The sequence below is a fragment of the Muscardinus avellanarius genome (genome assembly GCF_963383645.1).
Source record: "Muscardinus avellanarius genome assembly, chromosome: 16".
Taxonomy (NCBI): Eukaryota; Metazoa; Chordata; class Mammalia; order Rodentia; family Gliridae; genus Muscardinus; species Muscardinus avellanarius.
In genome coordinates, this window is record NC_137802.1 from 72,654,535 (window position 1) to 72,676,885 (window position 22,351).

Consider the following 22,351-nt stretch of genomic DNA (forward strand, 5'->3'; position numbering starts at 1 on the left):
AGGCCATCAGAGGACATCTCGGAAGCGCGGATTTGCCGTCACTTTGGGGTCATTGTTAATTTAGAATCACAGAATTAAAACTGATGACAAGTTGAGTTGGGGGTGTAGCTCCTTAGTAGGTCATTTGCCTACTTAACCGAGGCCCTAAGCACTACATCAAAAGAAGGGAAGTGAGCCGGGCGTGGTGGGCACGCTTGTCATCCCCGCGCTTGGGAGGCGGAGACAGGAGAATCGCGCAGGTTCGAAGCCAGCCGTGCTGGCGTAAGAGACCCTGTTTCAAAAATATAAAATAGGTCTGGGAGTGTAGCCCGGAGGAAGAAGGGCTTCCAGGAACCCCAGTACCACCAAAAAAAAAAAAAAAAAAGAAGGGAAGTTAGCCGGGCGTGGTGGGCATGCTTGTAAACCCAGCATTCCGGAGGCTGAGACCGGAGGATCGCAGTTCGTGGACAGCCTCAGCTACTTAGTGAGGCCCTCTGCAACTCAGTGAGACCCTGTTTCAAAATAAAGAATAAAAAATAGGGTGGGGGTATAGCTTGGAGGTAGAATGCCCCTGGGATCCATCCCCAGACCCGCAAAAAAAAAAAAAAAACGGAATTTATAAGAGTCTATAATATACACACGCCACTAGGGATTAAACCCAGGACATTCTACCTCTGAGCTAATACTCGTGACTATTTATTTGTTTATTTGTTTATTTATTTTGTGGTACTGGGGGTGGAATCCAGGGGCATTCTACCTCTGAGCTACACCCCCAGCCCTATTTTTTATTCTTTATTTTGAAACAGGGTCTCACTGAGTTGCAGAGGGCCTCACTAAGTAGCTGAGGTTGGCAGCGAACGGCGATCCTCCTGTCTCAGCCTCCCAAGCGCTGGGATTACAAGCGCGCGCCACCAAGCCGTCTCCTTTTTATTTTTTATTTTGAAATAGAGTCTCAGTCAGTTGCCGAGGGACTTGCTAGATTGCCGAGGCTCGCCTCGAATTTAGGATTCTCCTGTTTCAGCTCCCGAAACCCTGAGGCCATGAGAGTGTGGCACCACGCCCGGCTTTTATTCATACTAATTGGGACATTTTTATGGTGTTTGTAGGGAAAATCTGAAATGTTCACAATTAATTAAATTTCCTTATTACTCTGTGTGAAGAGTGAGTTCGTTTCGGTGCAGAGGCCTCCTACTGGGCAGCGGTCTCCAGCCAGCGGCTGTGCGCAGGGCCCCGGTGCCACTGCACGGCACTTCCTTGGAGTGGCAAAGAGGAGTTCAGTGGAGGAATGTGACTTCTCTCTTGTGTGTGTGTTGTTGTAATTGAACCCCGAGGCATTCTACCTCTGAGCCACACCGCCAGCCCTGTTCTATTTTTCTTTTGTGAAACGGGGTTTTACTAGGGTGATGAGGGTCTCATTACTTGCTAAGGCTGGCCTCCCGTCTCAGTCTCCCAAGTACTGGGATCGCAGGTGTGTGCCGCAGCGCCCGGCTGGGATGCGACTTCTGGGAAGAGGCCATGGGGACTTGAGCCACAAAATGAGGGCCGGTCCTCCTGCGCCCAGCAGAGGGGCGGCCCCGGCACGCGGCGTGGTAGGGCTGGCCGCGGCGCGAGGCTGAGCTTCCCCGCCGGCTCCCAGGACACCCTGAGCTGCTTCCCAACTTTGCTCTTGCTTTTTTTCTTGCTTCGTTTGATTTTGTTTGTTTGTTTATTTCTTAAATAGATATTCTGCCATCAATGAAATCAATAAAATACAAGACAGGAAGGACTGTGTCTTCATCTATTTCATTACAAAGCTGTCCCGGATGGGAACCGGTGCACCCTATGTGGGCTTCCACGGAGGTAGGACCAGAACGTGAGGGGGAACATTCGTCCACGTCACGTCCGGGTGACTTCCCGGGCGGTCCTCGGCGGCGCATGTATCAGTCCCAACAGCACGGCCTTCTCTGGGCCAGCTGGACTTTTTACCGGGGTCTTGGTTCAAAACCATCGGCTTGGGACTGAGCCACTGCAAACTCAGCATGCCCTTGCCTGCTACTTTAGGGGAGCGTGGACCCCACGTCCGCTCCCACTGTTCATCATAGGGGTGTCACACAGCTCCACGAGTCTTTGGGCAGGAACATGCTGGTCCTTTGTGATGCATCCCGGGGGAAATGCTCCATCCAATCAGTCCATCTCTCCCTCTCCCTCTCTCTCTCTCTCTCTCTCTCTCTCTCTCTCTCTCTCTCTCTCTCTCTCTCCATCTGTGTGATGGTTACCAGCTGTAGAGCCAGATGTGGTGGTGCACATCTGAAATCCCAGTACTTGGGAGATTGAGACAGGAGAATCACAGGTTCAAGGCCCCCATCAGCAACTTAGTGAGTCTCTGCTTTAAAAAAAAAAAACTAAATAAAATAAAAAATAAAATAAAATAACTTTAAAATAAAAAAAACTAGCCAGGCGTGGTGGCGCACGCTTATAATCCCCGCGCTTGGGAGGCGGAGACAGGAGGATCGCGCTGGTTCGGAGCCAGCCTCGCTGGCTTAAGAGACCCTGTTTCCAAATAAAAATATAAAAATAGGTCTGGGAGTGTAGCCTGGAGGGAGAAGGGCTTCCAGGAACCCCAGTACCAAAATAAATAAATAAATAAATAAATAAATAAATAAATAAATAAACTAAGTAAGGTTGGGGTAGTAACTCAGGTAGATTGCCCCTGGCTCAACCTCCAGTAGCACCAAAAAAAAAAAAAAAAAAAAAAAAAAAGAGTATTCTAGAAAGAGGAAAATAGTTTAATAATTTCCTGTTGGCACCTCATACCCCTTTACTAATTCTGATAAAGTACAATAAGACGGGGCTGTAGAGCCACAGACCCCGTCCAGATGTCCTTGGCAATCGTTATTTTATCTCAGGACACTTGCTGGCGTTTGTATAATGGGTCTGGTGGCTTCCAGTGTGTTCAGGGCTTAGACTTCCCAGTGCCAAGCACCCTGCAGCAGTAGTGTATTAAAAATCAGGACAATGCTGGGCGTGGTGACGCACGCTTGTAACCTCAGCATTTGGGAGGCTGAGACTGGAGGATCGCGGTTCGAGGACAGCCTCAGCTATTTAGTGAGGCCCTCTGCAACTCAGTGAGACCCTGTTTCAAAATAAAGAATTCAAAATAGGGCTGGGGGTGTCGCTCAGAGATCGAATGCCCTTGGGTTCCATCCTCAGACCCGCAAAAAAAAAAAAAAAAAATCAGGACGCTGGTATGTCCCTCTGGTGAACCACAAGAAGAAACCAGGAGACAGGAGTAGACCCCGGTGACTTTGCTCTTTACAGGGCTGTGGCGGTCTGTGCACATCGACGACCTCCGGAGATCCACGCTCATGGCCTCGGATGTGACTAAGCTTCAAAGCGTCACCATTGGCCAGCTGTTTGCCCCAGGGGACAGACCTGAGCGAGAGCCTCCAGGTGGCGATCTGCGACTCGTGGGTGGGAGACGGGTGGGAGAGGCCGCCGCAGCGCATGGCAGTGGGGGAGTCAGGCCGCCACACTGCATCGCCTCTGAGTCCCAGCACCTGCGTGGGATGTGTGCGCCGAGCTTGTCTGGTTCACCACCAAGATGGCCCGGCCCCTGGGAAGCCACACACGCGAGCACCCGCATGTGGCCTCCGCACAGGGCTTATGCCAGAGCCCGGGCCATGGAGCCCTTGCGCGGTAGGCCTGGTGTCCTTGGCCTGGGGCCACCGGAGGACGGGAAGCGTAGTGAGTTCCAGACTGTGCACAGACTGAGAGCTTGCTGCCTGCCCCCTGCCTCTGCGTGAGAAATAATCATGTCCGCTTGGCTTGCAGCAGAAGGCACCCTGGAGGAGGACGAGGAGAAAATGGAGACAGAGTCTGGCAAGGTGGGGGAAGACACCGAGGCGGAAATGGACGTGGACAGGCCCGAGGAGCTGGAGTACAAAGCCTCAGGCCCCGGAGCTGGCCACGTGAGTCCTGGCCTTTGGTCCTCTCCGCTAGCTCCAGGCTGTGTCCTTGGTCCTGCCCACCAGGGAGGAGTGAGTCGTGGGTACAGGCAGCCGTGCCGGGGTTAGGCTGAGCCCTCCTTCCCTCCAACACCAAAAGCAGAGACAAATGGTTAGGACGAGATCTGGTAGTCCCTTCTTCAGAGTCTCCAAGTTACCTTCTGTGTGTGTGTGTGTGTGTGTGTGTGTGTGTGTGTGCGCGCGCGCTAGGGATTGATCCCAAGTGAATTCTACATCTGAGCTACACCCTAGCTTTATTTATTTATTTATTCATTTATTTGTGTCCTAGGGATTGACCCTAGTGGCATTTTACCTCTGAGCTACAATCCAGCCCAATTTTTTTTGTTTTTAAGTGCTGGGGATTATACCCAGGGGAATTCTACTTTGAAACTGGGTCTCAGCACTAAGATGCTGAATCTGTAATCCTCCTGCTTCAGTCTCCCAAGTACTGAGATTACAGGTGTGCGCCCCCGTGCCTGGCCCTCATTTTTCTTTTTTCTTTTGCTCCCCCTACGTTGCTGAGACTGGCTTTGAACCTATAATCTTCCTGTCTCAGACCGCCAACTACTGGGCTTCCGGGTGTGTGCCAGCCTATCTGGCTATTTTTGTTTTGAACAGGGTCTCGTTAGGTTGCTGAGAGTCTCATGAAGTGGCTGAGGCTGTCCTTGAACCTGTGCTCCTTCTGTCTTCAGCCTCCCAAGTACCATGGTTACAGGCATGTGCCACTATGCCCGGCCACTTCCGTTTACTTGTGCCCTGGAAGTGCGTGGCACACACGGGCCAGCAGGCGAGGGCTCGGCCATGTGACCTTGGCTGCAAGACTTCTCCCCTGCCTGGTGCTCGGCTCGCGTGGGCAGCGGGGTGTGGCCGGTCCTCGACGTGCAACAGTAGACAATGTGCTTTCCCCTCCTAGGAACGGGTCCTGGACACCACCATGCTGCTGAGGAGCTGCGTGCAGAGCGCGGTGGGCGCGCTCCGAGACCAGAGCGGGAGCTGCACGCGCAACATGAGGAGGGTCGCCGTCCTCCTGAGCCTCTTGAACGAGGACACCAAGAGCAGCGGTAGGAGTTGCTCCCCCGGGCCCCTCCTGCGCGGTGCGAGGGGACGCTCTGAGTGTGCAGGCCATCTCGGGGTTCTGTGGCCCGGAAAACGTAGCTGGTGCGGCGGGAAGCCTGGGCACTCTCCGGAGCTCTGCCCTTGAGTTGGCCTGACCGAGCACAGGCGACTCCCCGGTGGAACCGTGTGCAAAGCCTGGAGCGCCTGCTGCCCGGTGCTCACGGCAGGACCACTGTGTGTCCCCTCTGCTTTCGACAGCCTCTTTCTTGCGGATCTGTAAGATGCGCCTCTACGACCTTCTGAGCAAGCAGGAAAAGCAGCAGCTCTGCAGCATGAAGGAGTGGGTCTCCAGGGAGGCCTCCAACCAGGGCGCGCTCCAGGAGGCCGGCACCTTCAGGTACCTCGTGGACAGGAAGAGGGGTGGTCTCCGTGTGGCGGCAGCAGTGGGGACTTGGCGCACGCTTCTACTCCCCCACTGAGGACGGGTACTGGGAGGTTTCCTTGGGAATCTCGGCTCTGCCAGGCATGGGGGCGCATGCCTATGATCCCGGTGTTTGGGAGGCTGTGAAAGGAGGGTGGTGGGTCAAGATCAGTTGAGGCCACTTCTTGAGACTCTGCAACTTAGTGAGACTGTTTCTTTTTTTTTTTTTTTCTTTTGGTGGTACTAGGGGTAGAACCTAGAGGCCTTCTACCTCTGGGCTCTACTCTCAGACCTATTTTATATTTTTTATTTGGAAACAGGGTCTGACTAAGTTACTGAGAGCCTCACTAAGTAGCTGAGGCTGGCTTTGAACCTGTGTGATCTTCCTGGCTAAGCGCGGGGATTACATGCATGCGCTACCACACCCGGCTAGAGACCGTGTTTCAAAATAAACAATGAAATAGGGTTGGGGGTATAGCTCAGCAGTCAAATGCCCTCGGGTCCAATCCCCGTTGCCATACATTCTTTTCAAAGAATTAAATGCAGTTTATTGGATGTATGATTAAGTGCTGCCTTTAACCTGAAAACATTCCCATTTAAGCCGGGCGTGGGGACACGCACCTGTAACCCTACTACTTGGGAGGCTAACATAGGAGGCTCACAGGTTCGAGGACAGCCTCAGCTACTTCGTGAGGCCCTCTGAAATCTACCGAGGCCCTGTTTCAAAATAAAGAATAAAAAAATTGGGCTGAAGGCATAGTTTGGAGGTAGAATGCCCCTGGGTTCAATTTCCATTATCCTCCCCCCAAAAAATTCCGTTTGAGAGTCTCTTATACATAACAATGATGCCCGTCTCCATTTCTTGCGTGGCTGCAGTGGGGACCTGGTAGACTAGAAGATGTGCTAACCCTCATACGGGAAGGAGGCGTCCACACTGGCCCCTCGTGCCACAGCCATCACCTCTCCCTCCTGCTGCAGGCACACCCTCTGGAAACGGGTCCAAGGCGCCATCACCCCTCTCCTGGCCAGCATGGTCTCGCTCATCGACAGAGACGGCAACCTGGAGCTGCTCGCCAGAACAGACTCACCCGCCTGGACACAAGACCTGTGGATGTTCATTTTCCGTGACCTTAAGCTTCTGAACATTCCACTTGCCGCCACCAGCATGAGGTGAATAGAAGAGCCCCGTTTAAGGAGAGGGGGCTCCGGAGGGGAGAGTCACATTGGCCCGCAGTGCGCTCTCCAGAATTCGCCGGAGGACGAGTGGCGCTGGCGTCAGCCCCTCCTGAGGCCTCCTGAGGCCCGGAGGGCTTAGTGTCTGGGCAGCGGGAGGTTGGCTGCAGTCCTGACAGTGTCCACTCTAGTACAAACAGCCAAGCTCCAGCTGGGCGTGGTGGCCCACGCCTGTGATCCCGGGACTTGGGAGGCTGAGAAAGAAAGGGCTGCAGGCTCACATCCAGCCTCAACAGCCTGGCGAGATCCTTGGTACCTTAAAAAGACCCTGGTTCAAAATAAAAAGTAAACTCAGGAGGCAGGTTTGGCGCAGAGGTGGAGAGCCCTGGTTTCCGTTCCGGCGCCCCCACCCACACAGCACCAGGACCAGCTTGGTGCGCAGCGCAGGGCCTAAGGGAACTTGTGCTCCCTCTGCAGTCCCGGGTCCCCATGCCTGCCCCCGTGAAGCTCCGCCTCTGCTGGTCCCTCAGCAGCGCCCTGTTCCAATTACAGGGGCCTGTGATTCCGGGATGTAGGCTAGGAAAGATACTGAAGAAAATGGGTGGACCGCTGGTGGAAACACCAGGGCACGGCTGGTACTCGCGACAGAACAGACCTGACCGGCGCAGGCACTGGACACCTGGTTCCACCAGAGACTGGGGCAGCTTCCTCGGCCCCACTCACCTTGGTTCCGTTTTGTTTTGTCTGTGAACCAGGGCATCCGTGCCGTAAGCCGAACGCTGATCTGGGGAGGGACCGGACACCGTCCATGTTGCCTGTAGCACCTTGTCTTTGTTTTACGTGTTTGTGAAGTGCTAAGGATGGAACCCGGGCCCGTGCCCTGCCGCCGCGCCCCCCTCTGCCCCATGGCAGCTCGTCACGGAGCGCGAAGGCGCTGGCATCGGGGCACGCGTCGCCTGCCGCCTGGCGCAGCCTCTCAGGAGCCGTGCCCTCCTCCCTCTGTGCCTCCCTGCAGGTCCCAGAGCGAGATGGCCTCCGTCATGGTACAGAACTACATGAACCTTCCAGAGGACGCCTCCAACGGCGTCCCGTTCAGCTGGAGGATCAAGGACTATCTGGAAGAGCTCTGGGTCCAGGCTCGGTACATCACAGACACGGAAGGTGAGCCGCCTCCAGACAGGCCTGACGCAGCAGAAGACAGCCAGGCGCCCAGGGGCTGCCTGATGGCCAGCAGGGGAGGAGGGCCCTGGCCGTGGCGCCAGTCTAATTTTAGATTGTGTGTGTGTGTGTGTGTGTGTGTGTGTGTGTGTGTGTGTGTTTATGTGTGGTGCTGGGGATGGAACCCAGGGGCATTCTACCTCCAAGCTACACCCCCAGCCCTATTTTTTTATTCCTTATTTTGAATCAGGGTCTCACTGAGTTGCAAAGGGCCTCACTAAATAGCCCTGTCTCAGCCTTCAAATGCTGGGATTACAAGCGTGCGCCACCATGCCCGGCTTGAAATTTTTTATTTTTTTTCATACTAACTACTCTTTGGACTCCTCCCTACAGGATTGTCAACAAAATTAGTGGAGATCTTTCAGAAGACGCCCCTGGGCAGCTTTCTGGCCCAGCTCTCCGAAGAAGAGCAGCTGGAGCTCCTGCAGCGCTACGTGAAGGATTTCCTGCTCCTGTCGTTGCGCGTGTGCACCGGGGAGGAGCTGGAGGTAGGCGGGCTCGGCCACGGCAGGTGCCGGGATGAGGACGTCCGGCTGTGCAGAGCTCGCGGGCCGCCAGGCCTTCCAGCAGCGCAGCTCTCTGGGACTTGGAGAAGCCTTCCCATTTCGCTGTAGCACCCTCTTTTGAATTCTTTGGTTTCTCTTGGGAGGAAATGAAAAATAATATTTAGTAGACCTTTAAAGTAAGAGTAATGAATGAAATTCAGTGGTAAGATTTATATATATATATATTTTTTTTTTTTTTTTTTTTTTTTGGTGCTGGGGATCAACCCTAGACCCTCACACATGCTGGGCTAGCATTCTCTCAGCCCAAGACTAATACTTATGTGAGTGTGAGTGTGTATGTGGGGGTGGGTGGTACTTGAGATTGAACCCAGGGCCATTCTACCTCTGAGCTGCACCCCAGATCTTTTTATTTTTTTAGCTGGCCTTGAACCTGTGATCCTCCTCTCTCAGCCTCCCAGGTACTGGGATTACAAGTGTGCGCTATCACGCCCGGCTAAGATGATCCTTTTGACCGCTTGGTAGTTTTACACTCATGGGAAAGGGATGGAGTGGAGGGAAACACCTTATATCCAGGGTGATCAAAGGTTAATGAAATGTTTGTGGGAATCAGTAAGAACAGACCCTAATTTTAACCCAGGAGTTAAAGTTATAAACCAGCTGTTAACAGATATGTGCAGAGACATCTAGGAAACACACACTCGCTCAGACTCACGAGTAAGTCAACAGAATGGAAGTGCTCAGATGTCCCTTTTATTTATTCAGCTGGAAAAATGGATTTTTACAAAGGCAGGCATAGCCAGAGAAAGGAGGATTGCAGGTTGGAGGCCAGCCTTAGCTACTTAGTAGCCAGGCCCTCCATAATTTAGTGAGATCCTACTTCAAAATAAAAAATAAAATAGGGCTAGTGGTATTTCTCAGGGGTAGAACGCCCGTGGGTTCCATACCCAGTACCACATGTATGAGTGCACATTGCAAACACACACACACACACACACACACAGCTACAAAGAAGCGCTGTGAGGAAGGGATGGGTCACCTGCCTACAGTGATCTGACACCACGGGGCTGCCTTTGTTTCTCACAGTGAAGAATTAGAAAAAATTAAAAGACTTGGGGGTGGAACCCGGGGGCATTCTACCTCTGAGCTACACCCCCAGCCCAATTATTTTATTCCTTATTTTGAAACAGGGTCTCACTGAGTTGCGGAGGCCTCGCTAAGTAGTAGCTGAGGCTGTCTGAGAACTGCGATCCTCCTGTCTCAGCATCCTGAATGCTGGGATTACAAGCGTGCGCCACCACACCTGGGTAATTTAAAATAGTTTTAAAAAGTAAAAGAAGGAGGGACTAATTCAAACATGGCCATTTAAAAATGGTTGGGTTTTTTTTGTTTCGTTTCGTTTTTTGCTTTTTGCAGTACTGGGATGGAAGCCAGGAAGTAAGACACTGTTTAATTTTTTAGCGGGGGGTCTGAGGATGGAACCCAGGGGCATTCAACCTCCAAGCTGTACCCCCTGTCCTAATTTTTATTCTTTATTTGGATACACGGTCTCACTAAGTTACAGAGGGCCTCACCAAGTAGCTGAGGTTGTCCGCAAACCGCGATCCTCAGGTCTCAGCCTCCCAAATGCTGGGATAACAAGCGTGCGCCACCACGCCCGGCTAAGACCCTGTTTAAAATGGTTGTTTTGCAACCATAAAAAACTTTGTTTTTCAAAGCCAGGTGTGGTGGCACGCGCCTATAATCCTAATATTTGACAGGCTGAGACAGGAGGATCACGGGCTCATAGCCAGCTTCAGCTACTTAATGAGGCCCTCCACAACTTGGTGAGCCCCTGTTTCAAAATAATAAAAAAGCCAGGTGTGGTGACGCACGCTCCTAATCCCAGTATTTGGGAGGCTGAGACAGGAGGATTGCGGTTCATGGACAGCCTCAGCTACTACTTAGTGAGGCCCTTTGCAACTCAGTGAGACCCTGTTTCAAAATAAAGAATAAATATTAGGGCTAATATTAGGGCTCGGAGGTAGAATGCCCCTGGGTTCCATCCCCAGTACCGCAAACTAATAATAATAATAATAACAATAATATAATAATAATAATAATAATAATAATAAAATAAAAATTTAAAAAATAGGGCTTTGGGGTGTAGTTCGGAGGTAGAATATCCCTGCGTTTAACTCCCAGAATATCTCTCTCTCTCTCTCTCTCTCTCTCTCTCTCTCTCTGACACACACACACACACGTGCGCACGCATGCATGCGCGCACACACACACACACACACACACACTAAACAACCCTATGTTTTCAGCCAGGCATGGTGGCACGTGACTATAACCCCAGGACTTAGAAGGCTGAGACAGGAGGATCACAAGTTCAAGGACAGCCTCAGCAAGTAACAAGACTGTTAGCAACCTAACAAGCCCCTGTTTTAAAACAAAAAATAAAAAGGGCTAGGGGTGTGGCTCAGAGGGAGACTGCCTCTGCGTTCAATCCCTAGCACCACAAAAAGACAACAAATGCGGTGTTTTCAAGCCGGGCATGGTTGTGTACACTTATTACCCCAGTACTTGGAGGCTGAGACAGGAGGCTCACAAGTTTACGGCTGGCCTCAGCAACTTAGGGAGACAGACCCTCGGGAACTCAGCCAGACCCTATCTCACAACAAAAAATAAAAGGGGCTGGTGGTGTAGCTCAGAGGTAGAACACCCCTGGGTTCGATCCCCAGTACCACAAAACAAAAACCCAACAGCAATGTTTGGTGCACACACTTAGTGATGGGGGTGTCCCTGATGAGACAGAGTGGAAACGCCCAGGTGTCTGGACCTGAGGGTGGCTGAGGACGTGGCTTGCAGGCTCCAGGGAAATGCAACCCGGAGACAGGAAGCCTGTCTGTTTCCTTTCTTGCCATTCTTGAAGAGTTCTAATTTTCCACGGGGAGACATCTTTATACTTGTATAAAGGCATATACTGAAAGCGTTTTTTTTTTTTTTTTTTTGGTGGTACTGGGGTTCCTGGAAGCCCTTCTACCTCCGGGCTACACTCCCAGACCTATTTTTGCATTTTTAAATTTGGAAACAGGGTCTCCTAAGCCAGCGCGCGGGGCTGGCTTCGAACCTGCGCGATCCTCCTGTCTCTGCCTCCCAAGCGCGGGGATTACAAGCGTGAGCCACCACGCCTGGCTGAAAGCGTTTTCTTTTTAATCCCAGTTTCTAGCGATGGCCCTGGGGTCCTGCATCGGCGAGCTGCAGGCGGTGGCGGGGCAGCCCGGGCAGCCGTTCTCCCTGCCGTGGGTGCACCTAGCCTACGAGCACTTCAGGACCCGGCTGCAGAACATCTCCAGACTCTTCACCATCCAGCCCCAGCTTCTGCGCTTCCTTGCTGAGGCCATGCAGACACACAGACAGGGGCTGGAGCGGCTCTTGTGGAGAGGAGTGCCAGGCCCGGGCCCGCCTGGGCCAGTGTTGGTGAGTGGACGGAGTCTGGGATTGTGTCCTAAGTGCAGGACCCCCACTGCCTGTGCTCCCTTAGGAGCCCGGGGCACAGCGGGTGCAGGGTAGGGACCCCGCCCCTCACACCCGTTGCTCTTCCCAGGTGCTGGACATGTTAGCAGCCAATGCCTGTGTTGAGATGCTAACCACAAACATGCTGAAACCGAGTCCCCAGGCCTGGTTACAGCTGGTGAAGGATCTGTCCACGCCGCTGGGGCTCGTCTGCTCCGATGGGTACTTCCCCTACACAGCTGTGGTCGAGAAAGTCAGGTGAGACCGGCAGCCAGCCGCCGAGCAGGCACTCCTGCGCCAGGAAGCACCCTGTCTTCATTTGTTTTCTCTGCTGCTTCTGAGCCCCTGTGAAGTGCCAGGCAGCAGCCGGGCGTGACAGTACACAGCTGTAATCCCAGTCCTCGGGAGGCTGTGGCAGGAGGATCACAGACTTGAGACTACCCTCGGCTACTTAGACCCTGTCTCAAAAAAAAAAAATGTTCTGGGGTGTAACCCAGAGGTAGACCACCTTGGGTTCAATCTCAAGTACCAAAAATAAATTTAAAATATTGGGATAATGCCAGGCATGGCAATCAGTGCTAGAGGAATTGGGCATGGGAGCCCACTGTGTCCTGAGACCACAGAAAGGAGGACAGGTTGTCTTCATGACACATGAGAAGCACTGACCACAGGGGGCACTTGCAGAGGACAGCAGGGGCAGGCAGGGAGGGGACGGGCTCCTAGCCCCTCCCCTTGGCAGCTAGCCCCTCCCCTTGGCAGCTAGGCCCTTTCCTCAGAAGCTAGCTCCTCCCCTCAGCCTCAACATCTGCCTGTCTGCACCTGCGCACACCTCCCCTCTCCTCTCTCAGCCCCAGGTCAAAGCTGAGTGACCCACACCTCTCTCTTGACAGAACCCCGTGGAATCGGGTTTTTTCTGTCTCCCTCTTTGTGGAACACGTTCTCCTGGGGACCAAGAGCCAGATTCCCGAGCTGTATGAGCTGGTGACCAAGTACGTCTTCCTGCTAGACAAGGTGAGTGCGGGGGCCCTGAGGGCTGGCCGTACTCCGCACAGCGGGCGCTGTCGAAGCCCACCTGACAGCCCCCTGCAGGCCAGTCCACTCTGGCTCAGCGCTCGCCGTCAGGCCTCCCGTGCAAAGGAACGTGGTCGGCTGAGCGGTCATTGCATTTCAACTGTCACACACTCCCCATAGCTAAGTCGATGGCTAAGTCTGTCCGGTGCTTTAGGGTTCAGCTGCAAGAATAGAAATGGGGTGGCCACTGTGTGCAGAAGGCAACTCCTGCGGGCTCAGCGTGTGACTGCCTCGGCAGGGTGACCCAGGACCCAGGAGGGGAGGCCCAGCAGCCTCGCCCTCTGGGGAGCAGTCACGCTGGCAAGGTCAGGACAGTCGGGGTGCAGGAGCTCGACCTGTGGCTGGGACTTCATAATGCAGTGCTGTCCAGGGACCCGGGGACGGGAAGCCGCTGTGCCTCTGCGCACCAATGTCTACAGCACGTGGGCTCCCGGGCCGGGCGGCAAGGCCGCTCAGCCGGCTCGGCTTCTGCTTGCCCATGCCGGTGACCTCCCCGTGGCCGTCACATGGCACGCACAGCTGGGGGAGGGCACAGCTGGGCCGGCCACTCAGCCAGGTCCACTGTGGCTCCTAATGCCATGTAACCTATTAACTGACAGATGAGTCTTCTGTGCAGTCAAAGGGTTACTATTGGAGATTAGGAAAGTGGGGAGAGTATTTTTTTTTTTCAACATAATACCCTCAAAAACTTCATGGGGCTAGATGTGGTGGCACACATCTGTAATCTGAGACAGGAGGATTGCAGGTTCGAGGCTATCCTCAGCAACTTAGGGAAGCCCTGTGTCAAGATTTAAAAAAATAAAGGGCTGGGGGCATAGCTCAGAGAGAATGCCCCTGGCTTCAATCCCAGTACCAGGCACAACCAAACAACAGAAATTTTGTGTGTTTGGTATTGGGGCTTGAACCAGGAACATTCTATGCCAGCTATACCCCCAGCCTTGTTTTGTTTTTTATTTGGAAACAGGGTCTCACTCAGTTGATGAGAGTCTCACTACTTGGCTCGAGGCTGTCCTTGAACCTGCTAGCCCCTGCCTCCCAAGGACCGGGATTACAGGCCTGCACCACTGCGCCCGGCCATCAGCAAAAAGCTTAATGGGTTTTCTGTTTATTTCCTTCTAGTCACACCCTTGTGCCAGCGACCCCAGCCAGGCCCCTTAGCTGGCTAGTGCCCAAGCCTATCTGTGCCCCCTGTCCTCATGCTCTGGGCCGCCTTCAGAGCCATTTGCAAGGAAAGGCTTGGGCTGGGGGGCACTGCCTTTGTCTGGGTTTTCACTTCAGGCTGGCTCCCTCAATCTGGCTGGAACTTCAAGGAATGGCGCCTCGAGAGGCCCTTTTCCCAGGAGGCTGCCTTTTAGGTACCTCTTATGGTTAGCCCAACCAATGGCCAGGAGTTTCTCATCAGATGTTGATAAAAGCCGGCTTTTATCAACACGTGGTGGCGCAGGCCCGTGATCCCAGTGCTTGGGAGGCAGAGACAGGAGGATCGAGGATTGAGTAAAATAGGGCTGGCGTACAGCGTGGGGTAGGAGGCCTGTGGGTTCCATCCCCAGCACAATGCACCTGGCTCTCTCCTTAGTTTTGAATGCCCAGTGGAAAGGTTAATAGAAAAACATCTAGACAGACCTCATGCCTATCCACAAACTTCCAGAAACTTAGGCATCAAAGTCAACGCCTCGTCTTGTTGACGCTGTGCATTTTCGAAGAGCTCCGCTCAGCCCCCTCCCTCCCTCCCTCCTCCTCCTCAGTGTCTTCAAGAGAACTCTGACCTGAAGACCCTCAGGCCTTTCGTGGCCGTGATGAAAACCCTGTGTGAGTGTAAAGAGAGCGTCAGCGAGACGTTGACCAGGTGAGGCTCGGGCGGGAGGAGGGAGCGCTGCCCCACGGGCGTGCCGCCGCAGCCAGTGCCTCTGCATGGGAACCGCCCGCCCTTGGATTCCAGGTTCGGCATTCAGCCGTGCCGCATCTGCCTGGACGATGCCCGGGACCCCGTCTGCCTGCCCTGCGAGCACGTGTGCTGCCTGAGCTGCATTAAGACCTGGCTGGCCCCCGGGCAGATGCTGTGCCCCAGCTGCCTCACCAGCTTGCCGGACGAGTTCTCTGCCACCGTTTCCCAGGAGCACAGGTAGAACCCCTTTCCCCTCAAGAAAGTTTCCCCCTCCCCTTTGCCAACATAATATTCAGAAATACAATCTCTAAGCTGCCGGGGTCCAGCCCTAGCGAGAGTCAGAGTTCGTGTGTTGGTGAGAGAAGAATGGAGGTCGTGAGAGGGACGCTGACACACAAGACCGGCTGCAATCTAACTTTATTCAGAACTTACTACAATCTTTCTACTTTCTTTCATGGCAGGGCAGACAAAACCACATTCATGTAAGCAGGAAACTTCAAAGGCAGAAAGATTCTTTAACAGACCTCAGGGCAGGGCGCCAGACCTTAATGAATCATAGAAAGTGTGCACTATCTCATATTACAAGGTCAACTTGAACCTAATCTTATATGTTGGCTCAAACTAAGGTCAGCTTGAACTGAATCTTTTGGCCCAGACTGTCCTTGGGGAAAAAAAAATCTTTGCTGACTGAGTCTCTCACAAGCCGCTGCCCATCAATTTTAGTTATAATTCTTGTACATAAAATTCCAATTATATTGATCCAGATAATCTCAAAATAATTTTTTTTGTGGTACTGTAGTAGACCCAGGGGCTTTCTACCTCCGGCCTATACTCCCAGACCTATTTTATACTTTATTTGGAAACAGGGTCTCACTAAGTTGCTGAGAGCCTCACTAAGTAGCTGAGGCTGGCTTCGAACCTGTGCGATCCTCCTGTCTCAGCCTCCCAAGTACTGGGATTACAAGCGTGTGCCACCACGCCCGGCTTAAAATAATTTTTTGAAGGAGATACTGTTCATACTTCAGGGGGGACTTAGGCTTTGACTCAAGGCCTGCCTGAGATGCTGTAGCACTGAGCCGGGCGTGGTGGCGCACGCTTGTAATCCCCGCGCTTGGGAGGCTGAGACAGGAGGATCACGCAGGTTCAAAACCAGCCTCCGCTACTTAGTGAGGCTCTCAGAAACTTAGTGAGACCCTGTTTCCAAATAAAGTATAAAATAGGTCTGGGAATGTAGCCCAGAGGTAGAAAGCCTCGGGGTTCCACCCGCAGTACCACCAAAAAAAAAGTGCAATTGTCCTGTTTCAGCCTCCCAAGGACTGGGATTACAAGCGGGAGCCACCATACCCAGTTTTTTATTTTTGTTTTGAAGCAGGTTCTCACTAGGTGACTAAGAGCGTCACTACTTGCTGAGGCTGTTCTCAAACTTGTGATCTTTCTATCCCCGCCTCCCAAGTACTGGGGATGACAGGCATGTGCTGCCACACGTGACTTCTTTTTTTTCTGAACCAGGGTCTCCCTGTGTTTCTGAGGCTGTCCTTGAACCTGCAATCCTCCTGTCTCTTCCTCCCAAGTACTAGAATTACAAGCATGTGCCGCTCCGCCTGGCCCCAGGCGACTTCTTTCACATTTAGTGCCTGGAATTCTTTCCCCAAGTTAGACACATGTACAGATTGGGAGATAGCGGAATTCAGAGAAATAAATCAGAAAGTCAAATAAGTAAATTTATAAGTTCCTTGAAGGAAGTAAGGAACTTAGATGCAGCTTCTCTGTCCATGGGGGCTGGGGGGCCCCAAGGGCTGAGCAAGCCCTCTGCCACCGGGCCACACCCCAGCCCCGCTGTCTGTCCTCCTGGTGACTCAATGCCGTTCCTGCTCTCTGAGCCGAGGGTGACGCCAGCTCCCTCGCGTCTCAGCGGTGGTGAGGGGCTGCAGCTCTGGCCTTCCCAGGCCTTGCTGTCCTTCCATCCCTCCCAACAAAGGGGTTCTTTTTTTTCTTTTTTATATTTATTCATTCATTCATTCATTCATATTTATTTGTTTATGTGGTACTGGGGATGGTTTCCAGAGGCATTCTACCTCCAAATGGCACCCCAGCCCTTATTTTTTAATTTTGGGACAGGGCCCAAAAAGCCGCTGTGAGTCTTGCTCTGTTGCTGAACCGTTTGAAAATATTTTAGTTTGAAACATTTTCTTGCTAAATTACTGTGTGTTGTCCTCAAACCTGCGCCCCTCTTGCTCAGCCTCCCCAGGGCTGGGAGGACAGGTGTGCGCCACCACATCCGGCTGCATCTGTGCATTTTAAAAAACAAAACGCCGTCGGAATGGCCGCGGTTCCCCGCGGAGGGGCTGGGAGCCCGTTCCGCGGTCTCCTGACGGACTCGCCCCGCATTCCCTCAGGAGCGCCATTCAGAAGCACGCCCGCTTCCGCCAGATGTGCAACAGCTTCTTCGTGGACCTGGTCTCCACCATGTGCTTCAAAGGCAACGCCCCTCCGGAGAAGGGCGTGGTGGACAGCCTGCTGTCCCTGCTCTTCGTGCAGAAGGCGCTCCTGAGGGACGCCCCCCAGCGTGAGTTGCTGCCTGCCGCCCGTCTAAAACTCAGCTCCCGGCCTCGGCCGGCGCCCCGTTGTGAGCGACCCCCTCTTCTCTTTCTGGCTTCAGGACAGAGTGAACACACCAAGTCACTCTCTCCATTTGACGACGTTGTGGACAAGACGCCCGTCATCCGCTCCGTGGTGCTCAAACTGCTTCTGAAGTACAGGTGAGGCGGCTCCTCCCCGAACGTGGCGGCTGAGAGCCCCGACGGCCCCCGTCTCGGGCCCCGGCCTCCCTGGGGCCCCTCGCAGGACCAGAGCTACCTGGCTGGGGATGCTTCCTCGGTGCAGGGAAGCCTGGTTCATCTGTGTTGTTGGGTTTCCTCTTGGGCATGTGAGCGGGCACGGCCACAGGTACTGAGTTAGCGAGAAGCCAGTACCGGAAAGAGCATGGCGTAGCCGGAGCGTCTCGTCCCTGCTCTATGGCCCCCGGCGTTGCGATTCTTATGTTTGTGAGTGTTAATGGAGATTGAATCCAGGGGCATGTACCTCACAAATACATCCCCATTCCCATTTTTAAATTTTTTAGTTTGAAACATTGTCTCGCTAAATTACTGTGTATTGTCCTCAAAACTGTGATCCCCCTGTCTCAGCCTTCCAAGTACTGGGATTATGGGCATATGCCAACCACCCCTGGCTTCGTAATAATTTTTAAGTCTGTAAAAGGTCCTGAAACTGTAAAGCTTGAAAACAGCTGGTGTAAAATAAATATTGCATTTCATATTTTGCCAAGACTGCTCTAATATATAATGTATAATTATATACATGCATATATATATATATATATATATGCATGTATATATAGTGGGGGGGCTCTAGGGATGAAACCCAGGGGCATTCAACCTCCGAGCCTCACCCCTGCCCTATTTTGTATTCTCTGTTTTGAAATAGGGTCTCACTGAGTTGCAGAGGGCCTCACTAAGTAGCTGAGGTTGTCCGCGAACCATGATCCTCTGGTGTCAGCCTCCCAAGTGCTGGGATTACAAGCGTGCGCCACCACGCCCAGCTACGCTAATATATTTTTAACAAAATCCTGTTACAACTGCTTACCTACCTGTGTATAGATGTCCACATCTGTACGCACAGAGAAGGAGGTAGAGGGATAGACACTTCTTGCTTTGCCAAGGCAATCCTGCAGACCCGACATCACCAGGGATGCCCTTTGTCTCCCCACAGCTTCCATGAAGTCAAAGATTACATCCAGGCCTTCTTGTTCCAGTTAGAGGAGAAAGCGTTCCTCACTGAGGACAAGACGGAGCTGTACGTGCTCTTCATCAACTGCCTGGAGGTGAGCGCCACTTCTCTCGAGCCCAAGCCTCACACCATGGCCGCGCGGTTCATGGCTCGGCACGGTCGCCAGCCGCCCTGGGTAGCTTCCGCCCCTGCACGTCAGGTCCGGTTACGTTATACCATCTAGTGGCCTCGAAGCCGTCTCCGTTTGTGTATGTGCACCCGGACATGTGCACGAAAGTTCAGTCCCCCAACCCTGCGCTGACGGTGTCCTGCCTACTGAGACAGGACTGTATTGAGACTTACCTGCATCGACATACAAAAAGACCCCAAACCCACAGCCGAAGAGAAAATACCACTAAAGTTAACCATGGCTATGGCCCGGCAAGATTATGGATACTTTTTTATTCTTTTGCAGTACTGGGAATGGAACCCAGGGGCACTCTACCTCTGAGCTACACCCCAGCCCTATTTTTTATCCTTTATTTTGAAACAGGGTCCTGCTGAGTTGCAAAGGGCCTCACTAAGTGTTGAGGCTGGTCATGAACCACGATCTTCCTGTCTCAGCCTCCCAAATGCTGGGATTACAAGCGTGCACCACCACGCCCTGCTGATACTTTTTATTTATATTGTCTTTATATTTTATTTCCAAAGTATTTATAATGCATATGAAAAATTAGATTACTTATAGGTTTGCTTTTTTCCCCCTCCTACTTGCCCTTGAAATAAAAGGGATTTTAAAGCTGGGTGTAGCAAGGCACACTTGGAATTCTAGTACTTACAATTCTAGTACTTGGGAGGCAGAGACAGGAACATCGTAGGTTCACAACCAGCCTCAGCAACTTAGTGAGGCTCTTTGCAGCTAAGTGAGACTCGTTTTAAAAAAATAAAATAAAATCTGACTGTTTAAAAAAATAAAATAAAATCTGACTGGGGATGTAGCTCAGAGGTAGAACACCCCTGGGTTCAGTCCCCAGTACTGAAAAAAAAAAAAAAAAGGACAGACTGTTAGGCTGTATGTAGACATGTTTGTAATCCCAGTATGTGGGAGGCTGAGCCAGGGCGTCTCAGGTTTGAGGATGGCCTCAGCAATGTAGCAAGACTCCCAGTGACCTAATGAGACCCTGTTTTGAAACAAAAAATTAAAAAATGGTTGGGGGTATAGCTCAGAGGTAGAACACCCGGAGGATTAATCCCCCAGTACCCCCCTAAACACACACACACACACACACACACACACACACACTCACACTCACACTCACACTCACACTCACACTCACACACAGATGTTAGTTGCCCATGATTCAAATCCAAAGGTACATCGGCAATTTCAGAAGCTTGGGAACTAGCCTGCTATGGGGTTGGATGCCTGTAATCCCAGTACTTAGGAGGCTGAGACAAGAGGATTGCAGGTTCAAAGCCAGCCTCGGCAACTCAGTGAGGCTCGCATCCACTGAGATCCGGTTTACAAATAAAAAAAATAAAATAGGGCTTAGGGGGTATCTTGGAGGTACAATGCCCCTGGGTTTAATCCCCAACACCATTTCAATAAAAAGAAGGTTGAGCCGGGCGCGGTGGCGCACGCTTGTAACCCCAGCGCTTGGGAGGCTGAGACTGGAGGATCGCGCAGGTTCGAAGCCAGCCTCAGCTACTTAGACCCTGTTTCCAAATCAAATATAAAATAGGTCTAGGAGTGTAGCCCGGAGGTAGAAAGCCTCTGTGTTCCACCCCCAGTACCACAAAAAAGAAAAAGAAGGCTGGAGACTCCCCTATTGAAAACACACCCTTTTTTATGCTCTTCATGCTTAGGATTCAATCCATGAGAAGACGGGTTCTTCCTTCAGGAGCAATGAGCTGAGCTCCCTGAGGGAGGATGGCCATTTCCTCCAGACCTACTCGTGGGGAAGACACGGCCACCAGCCTGCCACCGTGGCCTCCGTCGAGTACCTGCAGGAGGTGGCCCGGATCCGCCTGTGTCTCGACAGGGCTTCTGACCTGCTCTCGGACCTTCAGGAGGGCTCAGGCACGTCTCCTCTGCCTTGGGCTCCTGTCATTCAGATGTTCAGGGAGTGTGGGAAGAGTCTTAGGATAACACTAGCTGGGTGTGGTGGCGTATATCTGTAATCCCAGCGCATGGGAGGCTGAGACAGGAGGGTCACAGGAATAAGAACAGCCTCAGCAAGGTAGTGGGGCCCTCAGCAACCTAATGAGACCCTATTTCAAAAGAAAATCTTTTTAAGTGTTGGGAGGAGACAGGCGTGGTGGCGCACGCTTGTCATCCCAGCATTCGGGAGGCTGAGACAGGAGGATCACGGTTTGTGGCCAGCCTCAGCTACTTAGTGAGGCCCTCTGCAACTTAGTGAGACCCTGTTTCAAAATAATAAAAGCCAGGCATGGTAGCACACACTTGTAATCCCAGCACTGGGGAGACTGAGCCCGGAGGATTGCTGTTCACGGACAGCCTCAGCTACTAGTGAGGCCCTCTGAAAATTAGTGAGACCCTGTTTCAAAATAAAGAATACAAAATAGGGCAGGGAGTGGAGCTCGGAGGTCGAATGCCCCTGGGTTCTATCCCCAGACCTATTAAAAAATAATAATCATAATAAAAAAATAGAGCTGGGAGCCGGGCGTGGTGGCACACGCTTGTAATCCCTGCACTTGGGAGGCAGACACAGGAGGATTGCGCAGGTTCAAAGCCAGCCGCGTGCACTGGCTTAAGAGACCCTGTTTCCAAATTTTAAAAAGTATAAAATAGGGTGTATTCATTTCAAGTCACCCCCTCATGCCATTTTGTCATGGGGCTGTATTTCTATTTTCTGTATTTCTATCTTTTTTTTTTTTTTTTTTTGGTGGTACTGGGGTTCCTGGAAGCCCTTCTAGCTCCGGGCTATGCTCCCAGACCTGTATTTTTATTTGGAAACAGGGTCTCCTAAGCCAGCGCGCATGGCTGGCTTCGAACCCGTGCAATCCTCCTGTCTCTGCCTCCCAAGTGCGGGGATTACAAGCGTGCTCCACCACGCCCGGCTATTTCTACCTTTTAATAAACTTCTTTAAATCTTAAAAAAAAAAAAAGTATAAAATAGGTCTGGGAGTGTAGCTCGGAAGTAGAAGGGTTTCTGGGAACCCCAATACCACCAAAAAGAAAAAAAAATAGGGCTAGGGGTGTAGCTCGAGGTACATTGCCCCTGGGTTCTATCCCAACTACCACAGGGGAAAAAAAGTGGGGCTGGGAAGGTAGCTCCGAGGTGGACGCCCCTGGATCGGTCCCCAATACAGCAGCAACACTGACAGTCCTGGCCCTTCCCACGTTCTTTCTTCTGGTCCCCAGCGCAGGCCTCCTGTCCTTGGGCTCGCTTTTGTCCTGTAGGAAGTTTTTAAAGTCACAGGTCACCGACTCCTTTCTCTCGACCTCTCAGATATGGCGGAGGAGAGGCGGCGCTACCTGCGGCAGGTGGAGCAGTTCTGCGCCCGCGCTGGGAACGACTGGTACCGCGTCTACCTGGTCAGGAAGCTCGGCAGCCAGCGCGGGATGGGATTCGTGCAGAGCCTCTCCGGGCAGGGCCGCCTGTGCCAGTGGGTGTTTCCCAAGACAGTGCTCTCGCAGCAGGTGAGAAGCGGGGCCCTGCGGGGTGCTGCCGGAGCCCCAGCGCACCGCACCGTGGGGCGGGCTGGCTCCCCGTGCAGGCAGGAGATGGGCGTGTGTCTGCCCCGCCTCTGCCTGGCCGCGTCAGCACAGGCT

General features: G+C 52.6%; 1 protein-coding gene across 1 annotated transcript in view; it reads left to right on the forward strand.

The window, feature by feature from the left end:
- Window positions 1-22,351, forward strand: part of RNF213 (ring finger protein 213) — a gene marked incomplete at both ends in the record, with an annotated part of 111,379 nt that overhangs the window by 68,285 nt on the left and 20,743 nt on the right. The window contains 19 exons of the mRNA XM_080714157.1: window positions 1,700-1,818; window positions 3,277-3,526; window positions 3,617-3,702; window positions 3,790-3,926; window positions 4,876-5,023; window positions 5,277-5,415; window positions 6,418-6,609; window positions 7,628-7,773; window positions 8,164-8,318; window positions 11,541-11,798; window positions 11,926-12,092; window positions 12,725-12,845; window positions 14,651-14,751; window positions 14,845-15,027; window positions 17,187-17,356; window positions 17,450-17,549; window positions 18,559-18,670; window positions 20,422-20,635; window positions 22,029-22,219. Coding sequence (XP_080570283.1) covers window positions 1,700-1,818; window positions 3,277-3,526; window positions 3,617-3,702; window positions 3,790-3,926; window positions 4,876-5,023; window positions 5,277-5,415; window positions 6,418-6,609; window positions 7,628-7,773; window positions 8,164-8,318; window positions 11,541-11,798; window positions 11,926-12,092; window positions 12,725-12,845; window positions 14,651-14,751; window positions 14,845-15,027; window positions 17,187-17,356; window positions 17,450-17,549; window positions 18,559-18,670; window positions 20,422-20,635; window positions 22,029-22,219 — 2,989 coding nt within the window. The remainder of the gene's footprint in view (window positions 1-1,699; window positions 1,819-3,276; window positions 3,527-3,616; window positions 3,703-3,789; window positions 3,927-4,875; window positions 5,024-5,276; window positions 5,416-6,417; window positions 6,610-7,627; window positions 7,774-8,163; window positions 8,319-11,540; window positions 11,799-11,925; window positions 12,093-12,724; window positions 12,846-14,650; window positions 14,752-14,844; window positions 15,028-17,186; window positions 17,357-17,449; window positions 17,550-18,558; window positions 18,671-20,421; window positions 20,636-22,028; window positions 22,220-22,351) is intronic.